The sequence below is a fragment of the Eurypyga helias genome, unplaced genomic scaffold (genome assembly GCF_000690775.1).
Source record: "Eurypyga helias isolate BGI_N326 unplaced genomic scaffold, ASM69077v1 scaffold923, whole genome shotgun sequence".
Lineage (NCBI taxonomy): Eukaryota > Metazoa > Chordata > Aves > Eurypygiformes > Eurypygidae > Eurypyga > Eurypyga helias.
In genome coordinates this window covers 116,128-139,200 of record NW_010239066.1, presented here as the reverse complement: position 1 = coordinate 139,200, position 23,073 = coordinate 116,128, and the positions used below count along the sequence as shown (strand labels likewise).

Below are 23,073 nucleotides of genomic sequence, written 5' to 3'. Positions count from 1 at the left end.
CCTGCTGATACAAAACTATTCAGGTTAGTTTAAAATAATGTTCAAACCCCAAAAGTCTCACAACACCAAGAAATGTAAATTTCCAGAATAAAATATATGTTAATGAACATAAAGTAGTGCGTGTGTGAGGAGAGGAAGGGAACTGAAAGATGATCTCTTTCATCATACATATAGAATAATGAAACCTGTTATGTATTGTTGCTCATGGAAAAGAATTTGAAGTAAAAATAAGTAGATTTTCTGGAAAGGAAAGGTGAAACAGCTGTCTGGAAAACACTTAAGTAAAAGAGATTTAATTCTGGGGTTTCCTGGAAAATAAGGACAGTGCAGAATATGAAATTCAAATGTATAAGTTCATAATTTACCTAAAACTTGGTTATTGCATGCTGTTCTTGCCATCACATCTTAGGACACATGAAAACTGGAAAAGGCTTTTTGAAAAGGTGGGGAGAGTAAACGGTTGACTAGATAGACTGAGTTCTTCTACTTTGGAAATGAGATAACTGAGAGAGATAGGGTAGAGCAAATAAAATAACGAATTACAAAAGAGGGTGACTGTGGGACTACCATTTCAGTGTCTCTTAACATATAAGAACTAAAGAGCAGCAAGTTTAAAACAAACAATAAGAAACATTTTTTCATACAGCAAATAATCAAACAATGTGAGACACTGCCAGTAGATGCTGTAAAGGCCAAAAGTTTAACTGAGTTCAAAAAACGATTAATGGATACTTTTGTTTCATGAATTGTAAAAACATCCTGCTCAGACACCACTTCTGGCTTAGGAAGTTCTTAAACCACTAATTGCTGGAATATGGGAAGGAGGGGTTGCTCAGCTCTTGCCATGCCTCTTATCTTTCCTTATGCATCTCCTAATGGCCATGTTGGGAGCAGGATAATGGGCTCGACAGATTTTTTTGGTCTGACCTATTATGGTTGTTTTTATTTTGTAGGTGTAGATTTTTTTCAATAATGGGGAGACAGAATGGGAATTTTTCAACTTGTTTTTGGAGTTCAGTAAATGCTGTCTGGAATATGGTTCTTAATAGCTAATTAGGACTGATGACACTTCTTGCTTTCCTTATTTTTTTATATTAAAAAATTGTCCACAAATTCATCTGCTGAATGCTTAGGAAGATTTTTCTCTAAATACAGGGTAATGTGGATGAAGGTGAATCATTTATGTATTTTGTTTGAGTGATCATGATATATGTGTATTTTAAAGAATAATGTGTCAGAAAAGCTGACATAGTGAGCAAGGGGAGTTTTCTGTGGTTTTCTGTCTGAAAGGAGGTGAATGGTATTATTTTTGCCATTGTTGTGAGTTAAGGAATATTAAGTTTCAGTGACAGAATATCCTAAATTCTACAGTTGTACTTCTGATGATTAGTAGAAATGGAAGCAAACAAGGATGGTTTATTTAATATCTGTACTTTTTTTGTGCAACAATATTATCTTCTTTTTTCCTCAGAGCGAAGATTTGCTTTTGCAATTAAAGGAAATATGAATGTGGTTGGGGTTTTGTTGTTGTTTGTGTTTGGGTTTTTTCTTCCCCCAACTAACCTTCTAGGTGGTGTTGCTTTTTTTTTTTTAAATTTGAATTTATAATGTAGAAGTTTATTTGTACTTAGTAAACAGAGATTTGATCAATTATCATAGTGCACTTAGAAATGAAAAATACATTACTCTGTGTCAAATGAGTTTATCCTGTACCGCATGCAAACTATGTACATCATTATAAATCATGGTCTCAAACTTCTAAAGTTGTTATTTTGGTTTATTAGGAAACCTTGCTTCTGATCCAAAAAGGCAATAAGGAGACTACACATAGCAAGAAGAAAATGAGCCACAATCGATCATGAAATGCAATTACACATTATTCAAAACGGAGTGAAATAAAGACCTTAAATTGTAGTAGCCTGTAAAGTTTAAAATTAAAAGTAGTTTCATCATGTATGGTGAAAAGGGGGATTGGATCAATGAAACTGACCTCTTGCATCTTGTTTGCTGTTGATTTGTTATGATGTTATACTTGAAGGGAGCCTCCTTTTCATACGTATGTTAATAAATTTTGCTCACCTGTGGAATATTACTTCAGTGGTCTGGAAGGAGATTTCTTGAGTTCAGCTGGGGCTCAGTGTATAAATGGAAACACAAGAATTAAAAAGGCCTTCTGCCTGGTCATCCATAGCTTGGCTATGTTATAGCAGATTTTGTTCTAACAGTAAGGCTTTATATAACAGCACAGAGCATTGTCGTGATGCTGAGCTACAGTAAGTCAGTGTTTGGATTGAAAGAATGAGGGCTATAATATGAACTTTCTTTTTGCCCTTTCTGGTATAACGTCTTCTCAAACTGCAGCATGTATCCAGAACTTAGATAACAATCCACTACACTGTCAAGATAGCTGTAGGATACCAATAGAAGTTTGGAAAAAATAATTAAGCCCAGTCTCTCTTTCACTAAATTTCTTTTCTTCTTTACTTTTCATCTTAATTTCTTTGGAATCCCCTTTAGTATCAATCCATCTCTCACAAGAGATACTGATACTAAATTTTGAAGTATTTCATGTTAAGAAGACTTGCCAAAAATTAAGACTGAGTCTTCAGCTGATGAAAACTCTTCGGAGGGGGGAGTGGGTGGGAGGCAACAAAGAAAAAAAAAAAACCCACCAAAACCATTTTATTCATTGTAAGTCAAAAATCTGAAATTCTTGCCGAGTAAAGTGCTCCTTTTGAAAGTGTGTTCATTTATTAATTTATAAGCGTGTTCAGTATTACGTTTGTTGGTCATGCTTGTGTTTATAAATTCTACAGAATTTGTTTTAGACATATAAAAATCAAAACCTTCTATGCCATGGAGATTTGCAGTGATCCTTTGAACTCTTGGCCTCTGGCTTTGCTTTATTACCAGTGAATGCTGTTGCACTGGGAGTAGAGATAATGGGCCTAGTGTGGGACAGATATTGGCAACCACTGCAGCCATGGTTAATTTTGGTAACCATCCTTGAGAATCTTTTAAGCTTTTGTATAAAAATAAGGAAAATTTAAGTAATTTGAAAACATGTTACAGCTTTCTTTTTAACAATAACTTGTCTTTTTCCTTGGTTCTGTGTAACTGTCCCTTAGATTTATATATATACACTTACTATAAATCTACTATTGATATTAAAAATATTTTATGTATATATTCATGCATATATTTACCAGAGGAACTGGTCTCTTGTGATGACCGGGGAGGGGAAATGTCAACTGAAATAATCTGGGCAACTGTTAAATCTGAAAAAAATGTTGGATGGATCATTTCTTGAGGTGGACAGTGTCTGTTCTGTCCTTGGTTTGGAAACAAGAGTCAGATGGGCTCCCTTGGCAGCGCCAATGCTCCATCCTTGGGGAGGGGGTCCCTCCTGCAAAGGGAAACTAAGGTCCAAGCCATAGGTGTGGTAGGCAAGTTAAAATACAAAGCTGGGAGCCTGCGTTCTGTGCAGACAATCTGAGAGATGGCAGGAGGTGGCAATGGGCCAGGCAGGCCTCAGAGGGAGCAAATTTCTGGGGAGTCAAAATGATCAGGGTGCTGCCTCTAAGGAATTCCCTGAGCTAAATCAAACAAAAGCAGAAGCCATAGGCTGTTAGCAAAGACAGTAGGTGAGGACGAATGCAGTTGTGCAAACTTTAATCTCTCTGACCTAGGGTTATGTACCTTTATATTCTGACCTTCATATACTGTTGGTACCACGTTAATAATGCTAGTCCTGTCTAATAAATCCTGGCTGTCATGTCTACTAAACCCCTGTATGGTTCGGGTGAGGACTAAGGTTTTTTTTTTTTTGTTAGAATCTGAGCACCCTCTGGGCAACTCTACCTCAAGGCTCTGGGGAACTGGGATCCCTTGCAAAGATATGCTCAAAGCAGCTCAGTACAGCTGCTGTCTCGGGTACCACATTTCACTGGGTGGAGGGTGCAAGGGCACAAAATGTGGACCCATTGCCCTTGTGTCAGGGTATACTCATCAAGTTGTTTCAGCCTCACTTGTTCACTTATTTTTTTTGTTGTAGTGCTGAAATGTACTTTGGAAGTCAGATGTGCAGATTGTACAGAGCAGTGAGAAATAAGGGGGAAGGTAAAGGACTGGTCAGGAAGTAGAGTCCAGCTGTGGTTTAAGGGATTATGGTATGGCAGAAATAGACATTGTTGGCTGTATCATTCACTGTCTTAGTTTGGCTGTGTCAGTGTGGGTGGAAGGGATTTGGAGAGATGCTGCAAGGTGAAACTTTTTCAGTTAAGTCTAATAGGCAAAGTGTCTAGAAAAAGCTGATAGTACAGTCCCATAAGTGACAAGAAATCCCACCCATAACTTTGCTCCTTAATTACATTAACTTCTGAAAGGACATGACACACTTCCCAAAGAATGTGTAGTCTAAACTATTTACTTACCTCTAATCTTTACTGATTTTTCACAAATAATTTTATAGCTGGGTATGTGGTGTAAAGGTGCTTAGAAACCCAAAACCTGTGTTTGGAATAGAAAGCTAAACATGTCACTGTGTTACTACAAGCAAATAACTTGTTCCATTAGATGCCTTTTGTCAATCAATTGCAACCTGATAGGAGAATGCAACTGTATGGTATCGCTGGCTGTTATCTAGGGCTGACTTGCTTTACCTCATTCTTCCTTCTCTTTCTTTGCCTTCTAGCATGCACCTAATTCAGGTGGACTCTGTTCAGCGATGGATGGAAGATTTAAAGTTGATGACAGATTGTGAATGCATGTGTATTCTCCAGTCCAAACCAATCAGTGTTGAGAAGGATGAACAAAATGAACTTATCCTTTCCTCGCAATATAGTACATGTGATAATTTACAGCTGCTATTAAAAAGAGTTTGGATCATAAGCACAGAGTTGACCAGGATTGCTCAAAAGTTGGAGAAGAACAGATGGCAGAGAGTCCACAGCATGACAGTAAGAGTCAACTGCCATGTACGTTCAATGATAAATGAATACAGTACGTTCACCAGGAATTCTTCAGAAGAAATGCACCAGGTAGGATGTCTTGCCTTATGTCATGTTTGTCTGGTTTAATTTTTTTTTTTATTGCAATAAAACTTACTTTAAACACTCCATAAGAAATCCTTATGCTCCTATAGTTGTCCCTTGTTTAATACTTTCTAATGCCTTTTCAGCTATGGAAACATTCTTGACTCATTTTGGATCTTGTGTTATCACTGGCCTGATTCTGAATGTTAACAAAGTTGACAAATGTTGAAAAAAGTTTTGGTTCTGAGGACTACCAAACTAAAGTAAATAGATGTCCCATCTGTGAGCTGCTTGGCATTTACAATGTGGAAAATGCTACTTTCATGTTAACTTCAGTTCTCTCTGTACTTGTTTTATGCAAAAAATGTAGAAAATTATGTCTATAAGACATACTGGTTTCTGGAGGGTTTTCACATAATTATCATAAACAAGCATTATTTATTTTTAAAAAGTGATCATGTGTATGGATATTATTTTAAAACCACTTTCTCTCTCTCTCTGCAGTTTGAAAAACTTCTAATAGACAAGTGTTCAGAATTTACAGCATTCACAGAAAGGTAATTTAAATTTTCTAGTTGAAAAAATTCTAGTTCATTTTGCTGTCTTGTTATGTTGTAGTATTTCTAATGGGAAGTACAAACCTACCAACACCCTCAAATGTTTGAACTGGGCACCTGGCAGCTGTGAAAGGCTTTTTAAATGTTAGCCGCTGGTGGGTGAAGTGAGTTGCTCTTATCTAAACTGCATCCTAATGAAAGATGTTATCTGCTGGCAGAGACATAAAACTTCGTACAAGTGGATTTTTCAGGGCTTTTAGACATTGAGAAAAAGTCTGGCTCTAGTGATACCAGTGACAGTGTTCCCTTCAAGTTCTGTGGAGCCAGGATTTCAGCTGGCGTGAAACGTTGTCTGTTGCATTGCATGTTCCTGTATGCACTTATCCACACGTTAGTAAATCAAACTTAAATAAATACATTCCTTTAAATTGTTTACATTTACTCAGCTCCATGCACTCCAGAATGCTGAGACTGGAAAATAAGAATCTCTTTTTACAATTCTTCTCATGATATTTCTCCTGCCAAACTTAAGTTATCCTGTTTCCTCCAGCACATTCTATCAGTCTTTTTCGATTTACTTTAAACACTGCGTTAGTAAATCAAACTTAAATAAATACATTCCTTTAAATTGTTTACATTTACTCAGCTCCATGCACTCCAGAATGCTGAGACTGGAAAATAAGAATCTCTTTTTACAATTCTTCTCATGATATTTCTCCTGCCAAACTTAAGTTATCCTGTTTCCTCCAGCACATTCTATCAGTCTTTTTCGATTTACTTTAAACACTGTGCAAGTCATTCTGCTTAGGGGGATCTCACCATCTAATTATCAGGAAAGAACATTTCTTGAGCACTATTGCTTTTTGCCAAGCCCACACAGCTCAGACTTTTTGTTCTACTATGAGGCACACTGATTTAATGAGAGCTCTGATCTCATAGTGTCTGCCCCAAATTAGCCCTCTCCCTCCTTGTCTGTTTGACAAAAAGTTGATATAAGCGGGTGAAATACAGGTAAAGCTGAAAAGGAAACCTACTGTGTAGGAGGAGACACTGATCAACCAAACTATCTTCATTACAGTGACCTGCCTGGGTGGAATATGTTTCAGCAGTTCAAATAAATGCATTTCTGTGAGGAAATATTACTTACTTAATTTGATTTGTATAAAGTTTTCTATCTTTATCTCATTTCTTCAATTACAGACAAATATTGCTAGTTACAGGATAGTTATACTAACTCTGTAAAGTTGCTGTACGTAATATTTCTGCATGGAAGGACAAATTTCACTTTTGAGCATGCTGTTTAAATTGAAGTGAACTTTACTCATCTGGGCACACATTCATTTTGTGTCCTTGTCCTGCTATCATTAAACTATGGCAAAGAAGGTAAAGAAGTGAAAATTATTGAGACCACTTTTTGGATTATGAAAGATATATGGATATACACAGCTGCAGTTGAAATACGGACATCCTAGAGGGACTGTAACTAAGTATAATTGGAAACTAGCAGAGTTATGCTGGTATACAACAACATCTGCAGCAAAACTTGGCCTGCAGTCTGTGAAGTAAATTGTGATCCCAGAATTATTCATTAATGTTCCTTTTTGTCCTTTGATGATATACTAATTCTGTGTAGGCAAAGCTTTGCTTAAAGTCTGGTGTGATGTTAATGGCACAGTGTCCTTGTGATCAGTTGAATTTCCATTATATCCCCGTTATTACGTAGAGCTCACCTGGGACAATCAGCTTGATAAAATACTAGTTGTCTGTTGCATCTTTTTTCCTTCATCCCTTTCTTTTCTCTTTTTTTCAGGTGCATACAAACTGAAGATGAAGAGATACGGAAGTCCATGAAATCTTGTATTAATGAAACACTCACTACCGTTGCTCAGTATTTCAGCCAGTTGATAGAGCTGGTTTTAACACATGAGGCACAGGTTAGTTTATAGTTAAAAAAAAGGTCTTTCAAAATTGTTGAATTTTGAAGGAGAGCATCCATTAAGAGGAGAATTATAATTACAGCTCTCAATTTTGAGCAAACTTTTTCAGCAGTAAATCAAATATCTTGCAAAGAGATTTAGCTGTTTGTATTCTCAAATTCTCCAATAACCTCTATACCCAAACAAAATGATCTTGTGGCTCAGTGTTGCTTTTTTCCTGATAGTCCTCCTTCTTTACAAGGCATCTAATTTCTGGACAATACAAATGCATTATATTTTTTCCATTAGACCATTTTTGAAATAATAGCAACTTGCAAGTCTAACCAATCTATCTTGGCTTACACTGGTTTCTTTTTGAGATCTCATTGGCAATCCTTTTGCACCCTCTAATCTTTGTCAAAAAAACCCTCTAAATGTAGTTATGCTCAATTAATTTGTCTATATTTTAGAGGTGATATTATGCTGAAATTCTATGTTGTCCCTACCAAAAAAGAGGAAATGAGAAGCTTAGTGAAGAGGAAATAGTTATAGTATTTTCTACAGTGCTAAACCAAAATTGTTGCATGGTATGGGTTAAATTCTAATGTACCATGATGCATTAAGATAGAAGAAAAAAGTTGTGGCTCATTCAGAAACATTCCTTGTAGTCTTAAAATATTATTACTAGGAAGTAAAGAATCGCAGTCAAACTAACAAGGTACTTGCTAATGTGCTTTGGTTAGGATTTGTGAGAACTAAATTGTATTCAACATACGAGTTGAAGTGTGTAAATAAAATTACATGTTGCAAATTCAGTGAGTAGGTTGTGGTGGTTTTGATACTTATTCTTTTTAATCTGAAGATCTTCATTGCAGTTCTTCATTGTTAATAGTTCTGTCTTTGGGCACTTTGACACCTACTGAGACACCTGAAATCCTTGTCCCTTTTTCTTTTAAAGGAGAAAAATGAATTACTTTTCACCATCTTTTGTGACTGAAGACTTAGATTAGAAATCATTAATAAAAAAAAATATTAAGAACATTTTTCTGAGCCATTTTGCCAGACTCTGTGCCCACTTCTGCCATACAATCACATTGTCTGTGAGTAGTTTGCTGCTCTGGAGCAGACAGTGTCTCTGGGAGAGGCCGATGTACTCAAGAGCTTTCTTTTCTAATCCATATAGCGGGATTTTATTCAGCATAAATTGATATCAAAATGTAAACTGATAACATGTCTTTCATGGAATATTTTTCTAAGGGGAGATACTAAAGGTAGGAGAACACAGCCTTCTAAAGGGAAGATAATTGAATTTTCTATCAATAACCGTGTAAAATGTGGGGTGTTTCTTTTGTGCTTCTTTCAAAGCTGGATTAAATATAAAAATGCCTACCTCCTTCCTCCTAGCGAATATGAGTGATTCTTTCTCTAATGATTGTACATGCATTCAGAAAGAGTAAAATTAAATTTCATATTCCTTTGACAGCTGTTTCTCTGTGAAACTGCAATGGCACACATGCAAAAGCAGATTAACTAAAAAAAATAGATTAAATATTTCATACATTGAAGAAATAAACTATATTTGTCTGAAAATTCTCTGTATTGGTCAATGACATTTTCTGTGTATGCTGAGCATACTGATGAACTCGGAGCCTTAGAAAGTAATGTAGGAATGGGTATAGCAATATTCCTTTTAAATAAGATGGAAATCTCATATGACCTTGTGATACAGCTTCATCACTAAGACAATTAGTTGTCTTCTGAAAACTTTAGTTCAAAAACTTTAGTTCAATCCCAGGCCAAACACAATAATAACTTACTAAATAGCTGAAGAGTTATTGATTGAATGTTCTCACACACATAGCTGTTTCTCTTACTCTATTAATATTTATTTTTAAATATCACTATGGTTGGTTACAGCTATTGAAATGCAATGATAAATATGTTAAAATGATATCAACCTGACTCCTGTCCATGCTTTTTTTTCATTTCCTTTCTCTGGGTGAGAAGTAAAATTAGATGGATTAACTGAAGTAGACTTTCATCTTTAAATATAACACTAATGTTTTTCATGGGAAGTAATTTATGTTTATATCTTATGCCACACAGAACCTGCTGAGACAAATAGAATTGTCGGATAGTGTGTACGTCACGGAGTCAGCGATTAGTAGTTTATTCAGCCTTACCCAGGAAGGTGCTCATCTATGCCGTATCATAGCTAAGGTAAGGGGATATATGGATTAAAAATAAAATTATCTAAGTTAAAGGACAACAAAATTTACTCAAACTATTTTTTTTCCTTTTGCTGCTTTTGCAAGACCACTCTGCAGAATTTATTACCACAATTATCCTATTAGATTTAAAAAAAAAAAATGGGGCTGCAAACCCTAAGATCTTTGATTTAATAAAGCTCAGTGCCTGTGCAAGCAACTGCAGTAGGATAGTAAGCTCCAACAGGCTTTTAGGCATTGATTCAACTACAGCTTCTTTGTGCCACTTGAGGTATTATCACTCCCTTCAGCACCTTGAGCATCATTTTAGTGTCTCTCCTGATGGTACTTTTTAAGTACCAACCATGTAAGTGGAGAGGAACTTTATAACTAGCCATGCATATGGCTGACTATGCAGAGAAAGTGAAGAACTCTTCACTCTGTGTGTACAGAGGAAGTTAGAGATGTTCATTAAAGATGTAATTTTAGAAATACTTCGCATCCATTATTTCTTTTACAGAGGAATTTCTTTACAGTTACTTCTGGTAGTGTGTGTTCTCATTCACTGAGTAGTTGATGCTAACTTTAGGTATAAACAAATTATTCTGCCAAGATTAATGACACCGGAAATCCCTTCAGATTTTACATTTTTAAGGACACTTGGATCTTGAAAAAGTGAGAAAGACAAGGCATTGTGTGAAGTCGAGGACAGAATAATCATATCTTCAGGGTATTTGCAGTGTTTCATATGAAACCTTCTTTCCCAAGCTTCTGCTTGTGAAGTGGTGTGCTGATCCACTGTTCTGCTGAGAGATGAGGTTAAACAGTGACATTTAATTCATTTTACTCCTCATCTGCCTATAGATGGATGTTTCCATCATAAAAGGTATTGCTCTGTTCTGAAGGTTGTGACATAGACTGAGAAGCTTGTAGTGGATTCTGGCAACAGCTTGAGAGGTTTAATTTTTTCTAAATTGGTATTTGAGCTCCACTCAGTGGTATTCAAAAAGAATGATAAAATGTTGAGTATTGAGGAAGAGCAGAACTAAAAAAATTGAGGAGAGTTGGTCTTGTGCTTTTAATCATTGAGTTCTATAACAGTTTAACTAGTAGAAGTGAAGTCTGACCTTCCATAAATCACTAAATTTATTGCTAAAACCTGGATGTGTATGCAAAGAACCCTAAGTGGTGCTTGGCTGACAAATTACAGCTGTGATGGCATCACCTGTCCTGTCTGTTTCTCTGTGCACTGTGAAATACGTGTGTCCCAACTCACCATCATCTTTCACTCTCTGTATTGCCTCAGTTATCTGCGTCAGTAAGCAAGGTGGCAGAGGAATCGGAGCAGAATTTTGAATTCAGTCACTTAAGTAGTTAGCTATGACAGTGAAAGTGCAGAGTGATTTTAAAAAACAAACAAACAAAACCTAAAAAAACTAGAACTGTCCCCACGCATTAAGAGGATGAGAGTGGATTTAAATTTGCAAAGGTTTCAAAACCTCCCACAGCTACAGAAGCCCTCTTGAGAGGGAACTATGGTAAAAAGTACCCAGAGAAGTGGAATATTCGTTTACAGTGAAAGCAGAATTCAACAAAATTGTTTATGTAACCTTGACATCTTATTCTCTATGATAATGTATGGTCTCACACTGTTGTTAGCATGTTTCCTGTCCCAAGCTATAAATTACAACTCTAAAGCTCACCAAAATCTTGGACACGCAAATAAAGAACTGCGATAATACTGTAAAGCCACAATGTCATAGGAACTGTTTTCTCATTTTACATTTTGGTAGGGTTTTAGTTTTCTCTCTTCCTCCCCCTACTCCCCTGCTAATACTTTTACTAAAATTTAAAAAAGCTTTGAAATGCTACCACCCCCCACCCCCCGCCCTGCCCTGCATGTTGAAGTGAAGTGTCACCTATAATTTTATTCCACCTGGAGGCATTCTTCGACTGGTGTTTTTTTTTTTTTTAGCATGCAATTTTGTAATCTGCTGTGAGAGTCACGTTGCTGACTCACCCTGGCAGCCAGTTAGTCACTCTCTCTAGATGTCAGAAGTATGAAGACTGGGATCTCTAACACAGATGAGTAGCAGCAACAACAAGAGAAGAAATGAAGGGAGAAAGCCTAAACAACAATAATAATTAATAATAAAAAAATCTTTGAATTCTGAGCTAACAGAAGAACCAACACTGAGTTGTGTACCGTTTGTCTCCAAGTAACTATGCTGGTGGCAGCATAATGGAAACTCCACCAGTTTAGATAATTTTAAAAGCAAAAGGAGAAAATGGGGAAAGGAAGAGCCAAGTAGAGTGTTTGTTGCAACTACCAAGGAAAATTTTTAGTCAGGTTTCTGTCTGCAGGTCAGCCTCCTGCCTTTGGAACCAAATGTTGCTAAAATGCTCCTCGGTCAAGTCTTGTGTGTCTGTCAAGAAGCATACTTAAGTATTAAACAATGTGACTAACTTGGTGTATCATTGTCTGGGGTTGCATTGCAGGGATGTAGTCACAAAAGTTTTCTAATTACATTATATGTATTAGATTTTGATTTTGGGATCATTCATATTAAAAATTGATCTTGGTTGTTAAGACTCTACCTTCATGTTCAGAGAGCATAAGGAGACACTAAAACCCAGAAATTACAAATTTTAAGTGGACTTGAACACCTATCAAAGTTTTTTGAATTTTTTTTTACCTTTCTGATTTTTCATTACTTGAAGTAGACTTGTAAATTGATTTGGCTTTATAACGACAAGAAGAATTGGTGAAAATCAGTTCCACAGTTACAATAAATAGGCCATGGCAATATGGAAAAAAAGTCTTTGTAAGTAAATCTATTTCACCAATGATGATTAGAGTCTAATACCACCTGCATTGAACTGGATGCTATAATTATAGTGTCCTAAAAGAGAGAGAGAGGCAAAGGTAATAATGAAGATTGCCATACCTGCTAATCCACACCCTTCTTGGGTGAATGCTTGGTTATTAGATTCCCCTATGGATGGGCAGCAGATCGCTTTCTCTGAGAAGCTTCGAACACACCTTGTGCTTACCTTCTTTGCACATCAAGAATACTTTTTTTCTAGCAAGTGTTTACGATGAAGATTCCTTTAGAGATCATCTTTCAAGCTAATTATAAATGTTGTCCTCCATCATGAGGAAAGGTTTGATGAAAATTCACTGCTCTTTGAGTCATTTCAGGGTGAAACTGCAAAGTATTACACCTTTGAGTTGGATGCCTTTTCTCTCCCCTCTATTCTCTCAAGTCACTATGCACAGTGGGGCTTTTTATAGTCATGACCTCCTTCACATACTTTCTGTGTCTGCGTTTCAGGTGATCTTGTTATCTACTGCTAGCCCTTCTGAACAGCATCTCAGGGATGTCTCCAGGAAATTGAATTCCTATTAATCCAATATAGAAGTATGTCATCATGCAGTGAAGCATGTTATCCTCTTTTGGATACTGCTTCACAAAGTATGTGAAGTCTGTCCCAGATGAAACTGGAATTATAGAAAGAGCAACGTTTTTTGTGTTGTTTTGGCATTTCCGGGTTTTGACCAAAAGTCTGCAAAGGATAAATAAAAGCATGCTTAGGCACATTGGCAGCTTTTGGAAAGGTGCAAGTTAATCTCCAAGGAAAGCAAAGCTCAGTGCTACTATATTTCTGTATCTGAATGGTACTGTTTACATATTTGACCAAATTATGTGAATCCCATCCCTGTCAGATGGAATAGTTTCGTCATCGTCACAAAAAGAATAGGGGACAAGACTTGAAAAAGGTGATTAAGTTCTGGGGAATTTTGTGATCCCAGTGCAGGGAGTGTTTTTGACAAGGCTTAGAATGGGCTTAGTATTTTCTACTTATTTCTATATTTCACTTACAGGTTTCTAGCTTCATTACTTGTGATCAATATTTTACAGCTTGGAAATGACACACAGGGCACAAAATAAACGGTCTAGATCTCCTCCTGGCAAATGCAGTGATAAATCACTTCCTGTCTATCAGAGACAAAAGCAGGGCCATCCATCTGTCATATGGAAAGCTTCAAACAAGTGTGCCAACGTCACTTGAGCTTTGCTAGTGTTGTCCACAAACTTCCGCTTATTATGACTAAAGCAAAGAATCAAATCATCTTCGATTCCACTGAACTGTGGAGACTTTTGGTGATAATAAAATAAATAACACCCCCCAAAAAAAACAACCAACCAAACCAAAATCCCCCAAACCCCAGCTCCCTTAGGACTGGGGACAACAATTTCAATATTTTTCGTAGATAATATAATTAATGTTTGGGTGAAATACCAATATCCTTTTTTGGAAAGAAAAATATGACTGAAACTTTTTATTAGTATTCTGCTTCTTTTTTATTTTAAAGGTTCAGTAATGTCTTTCTGCAGTAGGCTATATATAGCAGTACTAGATAAAGTAACTCATACAAATACATGTGCACTTCTTACAATTCCAGAAATAAATTCTACTCTTAGAAAACCTCATTAAGCCTATTGTTTTCACTGATATCACAGAAATTACATATACATATGCAAAGACATAATAAGAAAGTTATATCTTGAAAATATATTGAGGTGTTAACTTTGTCTAATTCTAATTTTCTTATAAATTGGTACATATTTTTGTTAGACTGAACACGTAGCTTTGCTTGCTCTATTATTCTCAATTCCAGCAGAACTAGTAAAAAAATGTAGAATTCTGAAAAGGAGTGAAGTCTGAATTGCAGTCTGGAGGCTTTATGTCAGTACAACCTGTTGAGCTTTCAAATAACACAAATGGTTGAGGAGAAAAAGATCACTTCTTTGGGCCTGAAAAGTATTTTTATATGAAGCTTGCTTCAATAGCTTTAAAAGGTGTATATTACACTTTGTCCATGATTCCAACTATTTTTAATGTACTGCTGTAGTCTGAATACTTTAGGCTGAGATTTTTCATATGTCATTAATAATTTAAATTCTTTCATCTTCATTTTATGTCTGCCCTTAAATAATATAAAGCATCTATAGTCTACCTGATGGCATAATGTTTTGAAATATAGGACAATCTGAAAAAAAAACCACCACATGTAGTGCTTATATTGTCTGTCTGTCTTAATTTACATTTATTATGTGAACATTGCTAATACTTGCATGTTTACAAGCTGTGTTGGAAATTATTACAAATATAACGATGTATATATACTCAAATCTGTGTCATTATTGCCATACTTAAATAAAAAAATTGTAGGAATACACATTTTATGTATTAGAGGATGAAGATATGAATCTTATCTGTATAGAACTTGACATATATTTCCATAATATTTTCAGTAGCTTTTCAACCGTATGACCTTCTTTTTAATATTTTAGGTTTAATTAAGTATTATATGGAGCTCAGAAATGTAGAGGAGTGGGAAATATGTTAACAAAAACCTGTTTTTAAACTAATAGCACATGGTTGAACTGTCACTTTAAATGTCGCTACAGTTGCCACCTATTGATAATTCCTTGTAATCTTTGCATGAATGTCAAGTTTAATTTAAATTGTGCTTGCATGTGGTAAAAGTCAGTCACTTAAACATGCCTCCCACTGAAGCTATATTAATTTTTCATCATTCAGTGTATAAGCATTAATCATCTTGAGTTTTCTGTCTGAGCTCAACATCCCCTTTGTTGGCATTGCAACAATAGCTAATTTGGATAAATTACTGAAGTAATCTGCCCCCCTGTCCCAATTTCGGTTAAATACTAGGGAAACATTCAGTGCTGCTTTTCTGATTTTTGCTTTTCCCCTGCAGGAAGGAGGTGTAGTTGCTCTCTTTAGGATCTGTCGCCAGGATTGCTTCAGGTGCCTTTATCCCCAGACTCTGAGAACGCTTGCATCCATTTGCTGTGTAGAGGAAGGGATGCACCAGCTGGAAAAGGTAGGCACTTCAGCGTTTTTACCAACTGCGTCATAAAACAGACAAGTCCTGTCTTATAAGAATTGATAACTTAGTGGTTGATACTCTGTTCCATAGTGTACTCACTTTTTCTGGGGTGAACACATCTTCAGTCTTTATAAAATTAGTCCCAGCAATAACATTACCCTGTTCAGTTGCTTGTACAAATAAGCTTTCTAAGTGTGGATAATTTTCATAAAGCAAGTAAATACGTCAACATCTACGTCAAAAAAATAGGGAAATTATAATTTCTGGACTCTGAAGTGTTTATTTAGAAACACTGATATTTCCAATAGCCATTAAAACACAGAAAGCTTTATACCTCTTTAAACCCTTTCCTGATGCCCTGGTAGGGCATCTCCTTGTGGTACTGCAGTAACTTGAGAGAGCTGTAATTGCACAGAAAGACCTGGGACAGATATAGCAGCTAGCAACAGAAAAATGTCTGCTAACCAGCAACAAGTATCATAACCCCAATTTTAACTGGGATGGCAAACATCAAAACATTATACAGATAAAATTACACCAACTTCTTAGGCTCCATTACTTTCTCACTCTCACTACATGCTGTTGTTTTTTGGAAAATGAGCACTTCTGGTCACTAAATCATGATCTCATCCTTTGTATTTCATAAAACAGTCATATTCCACAGCTGAGTAATGGCCTCTTCAAGTTAATGATAAATGATTTCACTGCCACTTTACATTGACATATCTTGTAATTTACTGCCCAAAATTCAAGCAAACCGTGACAGAACATCTGCAGCAAAAAGCAAGTCTCTGAGCTTACAGTAAATGAAGATGACTTAAATTTTGTTTGACATAATGCTGGTTCAGACTGACACCAGAATCAGTCTAAAAGGATCTTTCATTATGTCCACTATAATAGTAGAATTAATAGGGTTAGAAATAGAAAAGATTGATTCAGCTCACCTGGTCCAATTCCTGGCAGTGTCAACATGCATTTAATGTGGCCCATATCAGAGCTGACAAAACAGGAGTCCTAGAAAAAGTGATAACTCTCAAGCTTGTATGTCTTTGATCTACTTTAATGTTGGTCACAAGTAAATTCTTCAGGTTAGACTTTGTCACAATCAGGACTAGAGTAAGGTTTGAAGGATTTTTTGACTGAAATTTCTACCACTGCCTTCTGTACCTCATTTTTCAGCTGGGCCTTCAATTCTTAAATCATATCTGTGCAAAACTTAAGTCTGCAATACGAGGGGCTGGGTGTTAATCCTGCTTATCTGACTGAAGAAATGGGTTTATGACAGGAGTATTTGGTTATCGCTTTTTCAACTTCTTTGCCTAAAATTGTATTACTGAGGATCCATATGTTATGTGGGTCCAGTACACGCCTGGGTTTTCTGGTGGGGGGGAATGGGATATTTCATATCTCCAGGTGCTAATGGAGGCTAAACAGCACCAGCCAATACACTGCTATGTCATCGTAAATAATCTACCGGCTGGTGACGGCCCAGGTTTGACAGCTTACAGAGCCAAGGAAAGAGAGTTAACAAGAAAGTTTTACTACTCTCTATTCTCTTTTCACCCTTCTTGTACATCTAATTAGAAGCAGTAAGATATTCTGACCAGAGGGAATGTAATGGAAAGTGCATGGATCAGATGACCAGTATTTTGATGTGAACAGCACTCCAGATTTTTATATTATCTTCTTTTAAATGAGACTGATTTTTTTCTTTTCAAATTGTCAGTACTCTTGCAAAGAACAAAACAGGATTAACAATGTTAGTATTCCTATAATTACAGAAATTACCATAGGATGACTTCTCTGGCAGAAAGAGAGGCTTCTATTATCCAACTAAGTACCTGGGTAGTAAAGAAGTATTTAATTTGCTCTAATGTGAATATCATTATGCCACCTAGTGCATTAAAACATCAGTGCAATTTGAATTTGGTTTTTAATGACAGAAACTTCATTCAACCAAATAAAGCTTGACCTCCAAATAATTCAGATTAGGTAATTCAAGAGGAAAAAAAAAAATCAAAACCCAAACAAACCCCACCCCTGGCTCTTTTTCAGTGAGATTTCACAACCGTTAGTTTAAAAGACCACTGAAAAGAAAGCAGCAAGGGTTATCATTTCTAATGGAATGTTTGCCAGGGAGATGATCTAAAAGGGGGTGGTATACTTTCTGCAGTAATTGCAATGCTTAATTAGTAAAGATGTTAGGAATATTGCTTATTTATCCAATCCTCTTTGATCTTGCCAATTCAGTAGCAACACAAGAAGGTAACAAACAACATCTATGTTAATCTAGGTGTTTATTTAGAAAGCAAGCGAGGGAGTCAGTACTTCACAGGAGGTGATCCGAGTAGTGAGTGTTTTTCTTAGGTTTTAAAATAGCTGACTGTTGGGCTTGCTTTATAATTGGTGCAAATTTAATGTGAATGGTGCTATACTGGGCTCAAACAATTTGTCTTGAGTTCGTTTTTGGATTGAAATGTGGAAATCTGTTGGCATTTACTAATGAAGGAAAGTAACAACTATGTACTCATTTCTAAAGATATAGAAAATTGCATACTTTAAGCAAAAACGTTTTCCTCAATTTTTCTAAAAATAATTCTTGTTCTTTCTAGTCACATGTCTTTAAATATATATCTGTGCTACTCTCTTACCAGTGCACTTGAAAAGGCCATTATTACTTTTTCATCCTCTTGCTAAACAAACTGGACTTTGCTGTCATTACAATAACCACGTAATTGTTGCAATGACTACCTTTTACTCTTTTACGTGAATCTAGTTGTCTGTACCTACAATAATGCAAAATCAGTTGGTTAAAATGTCAGTTTTAGAATAGTTAATGTTTCACTTGCAAGTACATTACTGGCTTTGGAAAAGGTACCGTTACTTTGTTGTACATGAATTACAGAGCTCCAGGAACAAATCTGTAAGGCAATAGAAGTAGAAATAGAGTTAAAAATGGTCTCTTCTTGTGACTGAAGACTGTATGTAAATAAATGTTGTGCTACGTAACCTGTGCATCACAAGTGGTAATTTTGATGCTGGTAATTTTCAAGCTGCTTATAGTTAGTTTGGTACACTTTAACTTCATCACCCGCTGCGGCACCAGCACATTTGATACCATTCTTTGATCTCAGCTGCCTGACCAGTCCCACTTCAGAAAGTAGGCGAGAGGCCCTGTAAAAGCAATCAGAATTTTCCTCCTTTGCATTATTCCTATAGCTGCCTGTCCCTGTACTCGAGAGATTTATCATTTGTGTCTTCAGCATGCAAAGATTTTAAAAGAAAGCTCACTGCATTAGAAAAAGTGGTTATTCTTGGTCTAGGCATTCCAGAGTTTATGCAGAGACAGTATAAAATACAGGTAATAGATAATACAGAAAATAGCTAAAATCGCTAAATCCAGAACAGAAAGGAGTCTGGGGGAGGTGAGCATGACTTGAGACTGGAGAACAGTGTTAGTACTGCACATGCAGGCCTGTTTGTGTATCTCGCCCTGACGTTTAGGACAGAAATACAGTGCTGTAATGGGATGGTTCTCAAAGTTGATGGTTGTTGAGGGTTCTAGAGGGAAGAAGATCTGAACCTTTATGAGTGTGCTCTGCAAACTTAGCTCACCTCAAGGGTTCCCATGTCAGAAGGGCTGCGGAAGGCACAGGGCTGGGATAGATTAACGTGTGCATTTCATGAAGCTTAAGGTAAAAAATAAGTTGTGATCTTGACTCTCTGATAATGCACATCCTGCAAGTTAAATTAGGAATAACTGTACGTCGAATACCATTTTCATTGTCTAGACACACACAAAATCCAACAGATATTGTCTTCAGCAATGAAGCAACCTTGCCTGGAAAAGGGGTCTTATTTGAATACAATCATACAACTTCAGCGCATTGTTTACCTGAAGCATTTCTTCGGCCCTTTCCCTTCCTAAGGCTGCATTAGGTCCTTGATTTGCAGAGTTCTCAGAACACAGTGTCTCCTGTATGCATGCTGACATACAGCCTCCCAAAGCCTGTGGCAGTTTCTCTGCTTCAGGGCCTGTCCATGCAATGCGTGTTGCTGACTGCTGCTAGAAGGCATGGCTTTCCAATTTTTTCCCTATGCTGAAGCTCAGTTGCATGATTTTTTTTCACTGAGGCAAACTCCCTGCTGCAATAAAAGAACTGCAGAGTTAGTTCAGTAGTAAATAGCAAGCAGACAGTGCAGTGTACTGCAGTTTTTACCGTGCATGTGAGACATTATTACATGAAAAAACTGCAACTGCACTGGGACCTAGATCAAGGTTCAGCTGCTGCAAACCCATAATTATTTTACAAATAATTGTTTAAGCAGCTGCCTAAATATTAACACTGCAGTGTATGTTTACTTACACTGTTTAACCAACTCCAGAAAGCAAGACACCTGGAATCAATTCATTAAGAGAAAAGATACTCCAGGGGGACTGGTGACAACAATCACTACTTTCATTAATAAAACCTTGTTTTTAACGAAACCACAACTTTTATCCTTGTTGTTTAAGCAAATTTGCCTACGTATAGATTATAAATTAGCTTGAATACTTTGTTTAAAGCACATTCTGTCAAATTATTTCTTTCCAGAAAAAGAATCTAAAGAAGGGGGAAGCAAGTACCAAATGTACAATTTCTGTGGTTGGGAAAATGTATGAATTTCACGAAGACTTCTTAAACATGAACAACCTAAAATCTGTTATTCACTGTGAGCCCAGTCTAATTTTTTAAGAAAACCTATGATGTTATACTCAATAATAATTTCTGCATGATGGGAATGTAGTCTGTCAACAATATATACGATAAACAAGCTTTTAGTAGGAATTAAGTAAAATGTTTATTACGGAACCTGCAATTACAATTTATTCATAGCTTTTGGGTGAACGTGAGTTGATTACTTCATTCAGCTCTAACCACCTTGGAACTTCAGTTTCAAACATTGACCTCAGTTAAAACTAGGGAGTAACTTTGTTTTAGATGAAGTGTGTGTGTTGACTTAGATCTCAACTGCTAAAGCCACTAAGGTTCTTGTAGCTGTAGGGTGAGACAGAAGTGGTAATGATGGAGAGGGCTTGGATGACCTGGTGTGAGGGTACAGTAACCACTTCTAAAATCTGAACGCAAACGTTAGCTGGTGGCCCATGGGTTTCATTATCACAGCATGTGAGTGATTCACAATCATGAATGTTTTTATTTCTGTATTACGTTGTATAAGATGGAAATAACTTGTACCATACAAGAGGTTCCAAATTTGCCTGATCTGAATGAACTGTATAGCTGTCTTTATATTTGAATATTCCAAATGCAAAATACCAGGGAAGCAAAACAGTAATTGTTTCCTAGAAAAAGCTTGTGAGGAAGAGACCCATAGATGGCTGCATTTAAAAGTGTGTCTGGTGGTTGTTTGCCACTTCTAAGAAGCGCAGAGTAGTGTCCAGCTTTGAGAAGCAGTGAAATGTTCATTTTCATTATGGCAAGTAGTGGCTTATTTGCAGGACTTCCAGCAATGAGAAGACCCCAGGAAGTGCAGAAGTCAGCCTCAGCCTGTTAGCATCTTTCAGTACTCAGAGAAGAGATTTGTGTCAAAATTTCTTTCCCTGGTTAATATTTGAAAAATTCTTATAGCCTATTTCAGTGGTTTTGAACCCAGTTAGTTTCAGAGCAAGGGACTAGATGGGTCTGTAAGATGATAAAAATTACATAGATATTTTACTCTAAAATGAGTTGAATTCAAGAGTTTAAACATGTATTCTTTTTAGGAAAAATATTTTCAAGAAATCTATAGTTTTCAAAATTTAATTAATAGAAAGTCAAACTTCATATTATGTCTCCTGAGTGCTAAAGGGCAAGGCTGGGTATTAACAGCAAAATAAAGGCCTTTTAGAAGTCATTAGAAGTTCTTGAAGGGGCCCTTCTCTTGTCTTTCCCTCAAAGCAGATTATACGTAAAGTTATAACCCTTTCTGAGTTTTCCATGTTGACAAACACATTCTCAACACTGCTTTAAGAAGGGGAATATCATTCTTGTTTGTTCCCCAAAGTACTGATACCTTAGAGGAAAAATGTGACACTTCGTGGCTGGGATGAGACTGGAAACTTTCTGCATGCTTAAAAACACAAACACTGGCTTGTGTGCAAAGAGCATGCGAGATGATTTAAATGGAAAGAATTCAAGTGATGTGTTCCTTTTACAACCCTTTGGCTAAGGAGTCAACTCTTCTGGTTTGCAGAATGCACTTTTTACCATCTGAGAACATTGCCTTGGCTCATCTTCCATGGCTGTTTGTAACCAGGCTTTGAAATCACGTTTGTAAAGATTTTTGCAGGAATGGATAAAGAGATTTGTGTTGCTCTGAATTTTGAGAGAAGAGGATAACCTTTCAAAGACTAATTCAAGCAATTTTTGACATGCAATGCAGAGCACACTGAAACTTGATGTCATTGTTAGCTGGAGCTGGGAACTGTATCTCACTGCTGTCACTAGGTAATTGTGTAGGTCACAGGGGAATGAAGAGTACCATGAGACAGAAATATAAATCAGCTTTAAGGAATAGTGGAAGGTGTCCCTGCCCATGGCAGTGGGGTTGGAACTAGAAGATCTTTAAGGTCCCTTCCAACTTGAACCATTCTATGAATCATGAGGGCAACAACATTTTCAAAAGCTGCTTTTCACACACCCTTCTTGATAAGCAGGCAAATCTATTTCAGTAGCTGAGTTTGTGGAACAATTAGATAATGTAAAGTTCTAGGCTTGCAGCTCTTTAATTTACTGGACACTACTTCTCAGTAAGGTGGTTTAATTAATTGGCAGTGAAAAATGTGCTGGGTTTGGCAAATTACGTTTCTGTCAAAGCCCCTGCAAGATTCATTAAATCACATCTAAGAGTGCAGGAACTGCCCTTCCTCAACGGCTGGCTTCATATATATTAGGTGGTTATTCAAGTTTTACCTCCTGATTACACAGCTGTGTATACATAATTTGTAAATGCAGCTTCTCTCAGCACAACCCCAGGCAAGGGTAGCAAGATTTCTTAGGTCGTTGCAGAATCTGACCATCTTCAGATGTGACAAGCTGCAGTTCTAGGGCGAAATGCTTTGCAAGTCGTGGAAAGGACATATTTCTGAATACTGAAAATCAGTGTGTAAACATGTTTAACTGTTGCCTGTATGGTGCCCCCCTGCCAAAAAAAGAAGCCAACCTACACTGAAAAAACAACCAACCACCACCACCACAACAAACACCACCAACTGGCAGCTGATCTCTGTGGTTCTGCCAGTTAAACAGCAGACTAAAATTCGCTTGCTTTATGGTGGTACTCGCTTTGTCATGCAAAGAGAAAACCAAGGCTTTTTTATTTTTTTTTTTTTTTTGGATGGACTTATTATTCAAGAGACATGGAATTGAATAAAGACAGACATGTTAGTGCAGGATTATG

The 23,073-nt window shown here is 36.7% G+C and overlaps 1 protein-coding gene across 1 annotated transcript in view; it reads left to right on the top strand.

Annotated features, from left to right (window-relative positions):
- Nucleotides 1-23,073, top strand: part of INSC (inscuteable homolog (Drosophila)) — an 84,471-nt gene that overhangs the window by 25,110 nt on the left and 36,288 nt on the right. The window contains exons 2-6 of the mRNA XM_010148011.1: nucleotides 4,694-5,039; nucleotides 5,538-5,590; nucleotides 7,401-7,524; nucleotides 9,613-9,726; nucleotides 15,502-15,627. Coding sequence (XP_010146313.1) covers nucleotides 4,694-5,039; nucleotides 5,538-5,590; nucleotides 7,401-7,524; nucleotides 9,613-9,726; nucleotides 15,502-15,627 — 763 coding nt within the window. The remainder of the gene's footprint in view (nucleotides 1-4,693; nucleotides 5,040-5,537; nucleotides 5,591-7,400; nucleotides 7,525-9,612; nucleotides 9,727-15,501; nucleotides 15,628-23,073) is intronic.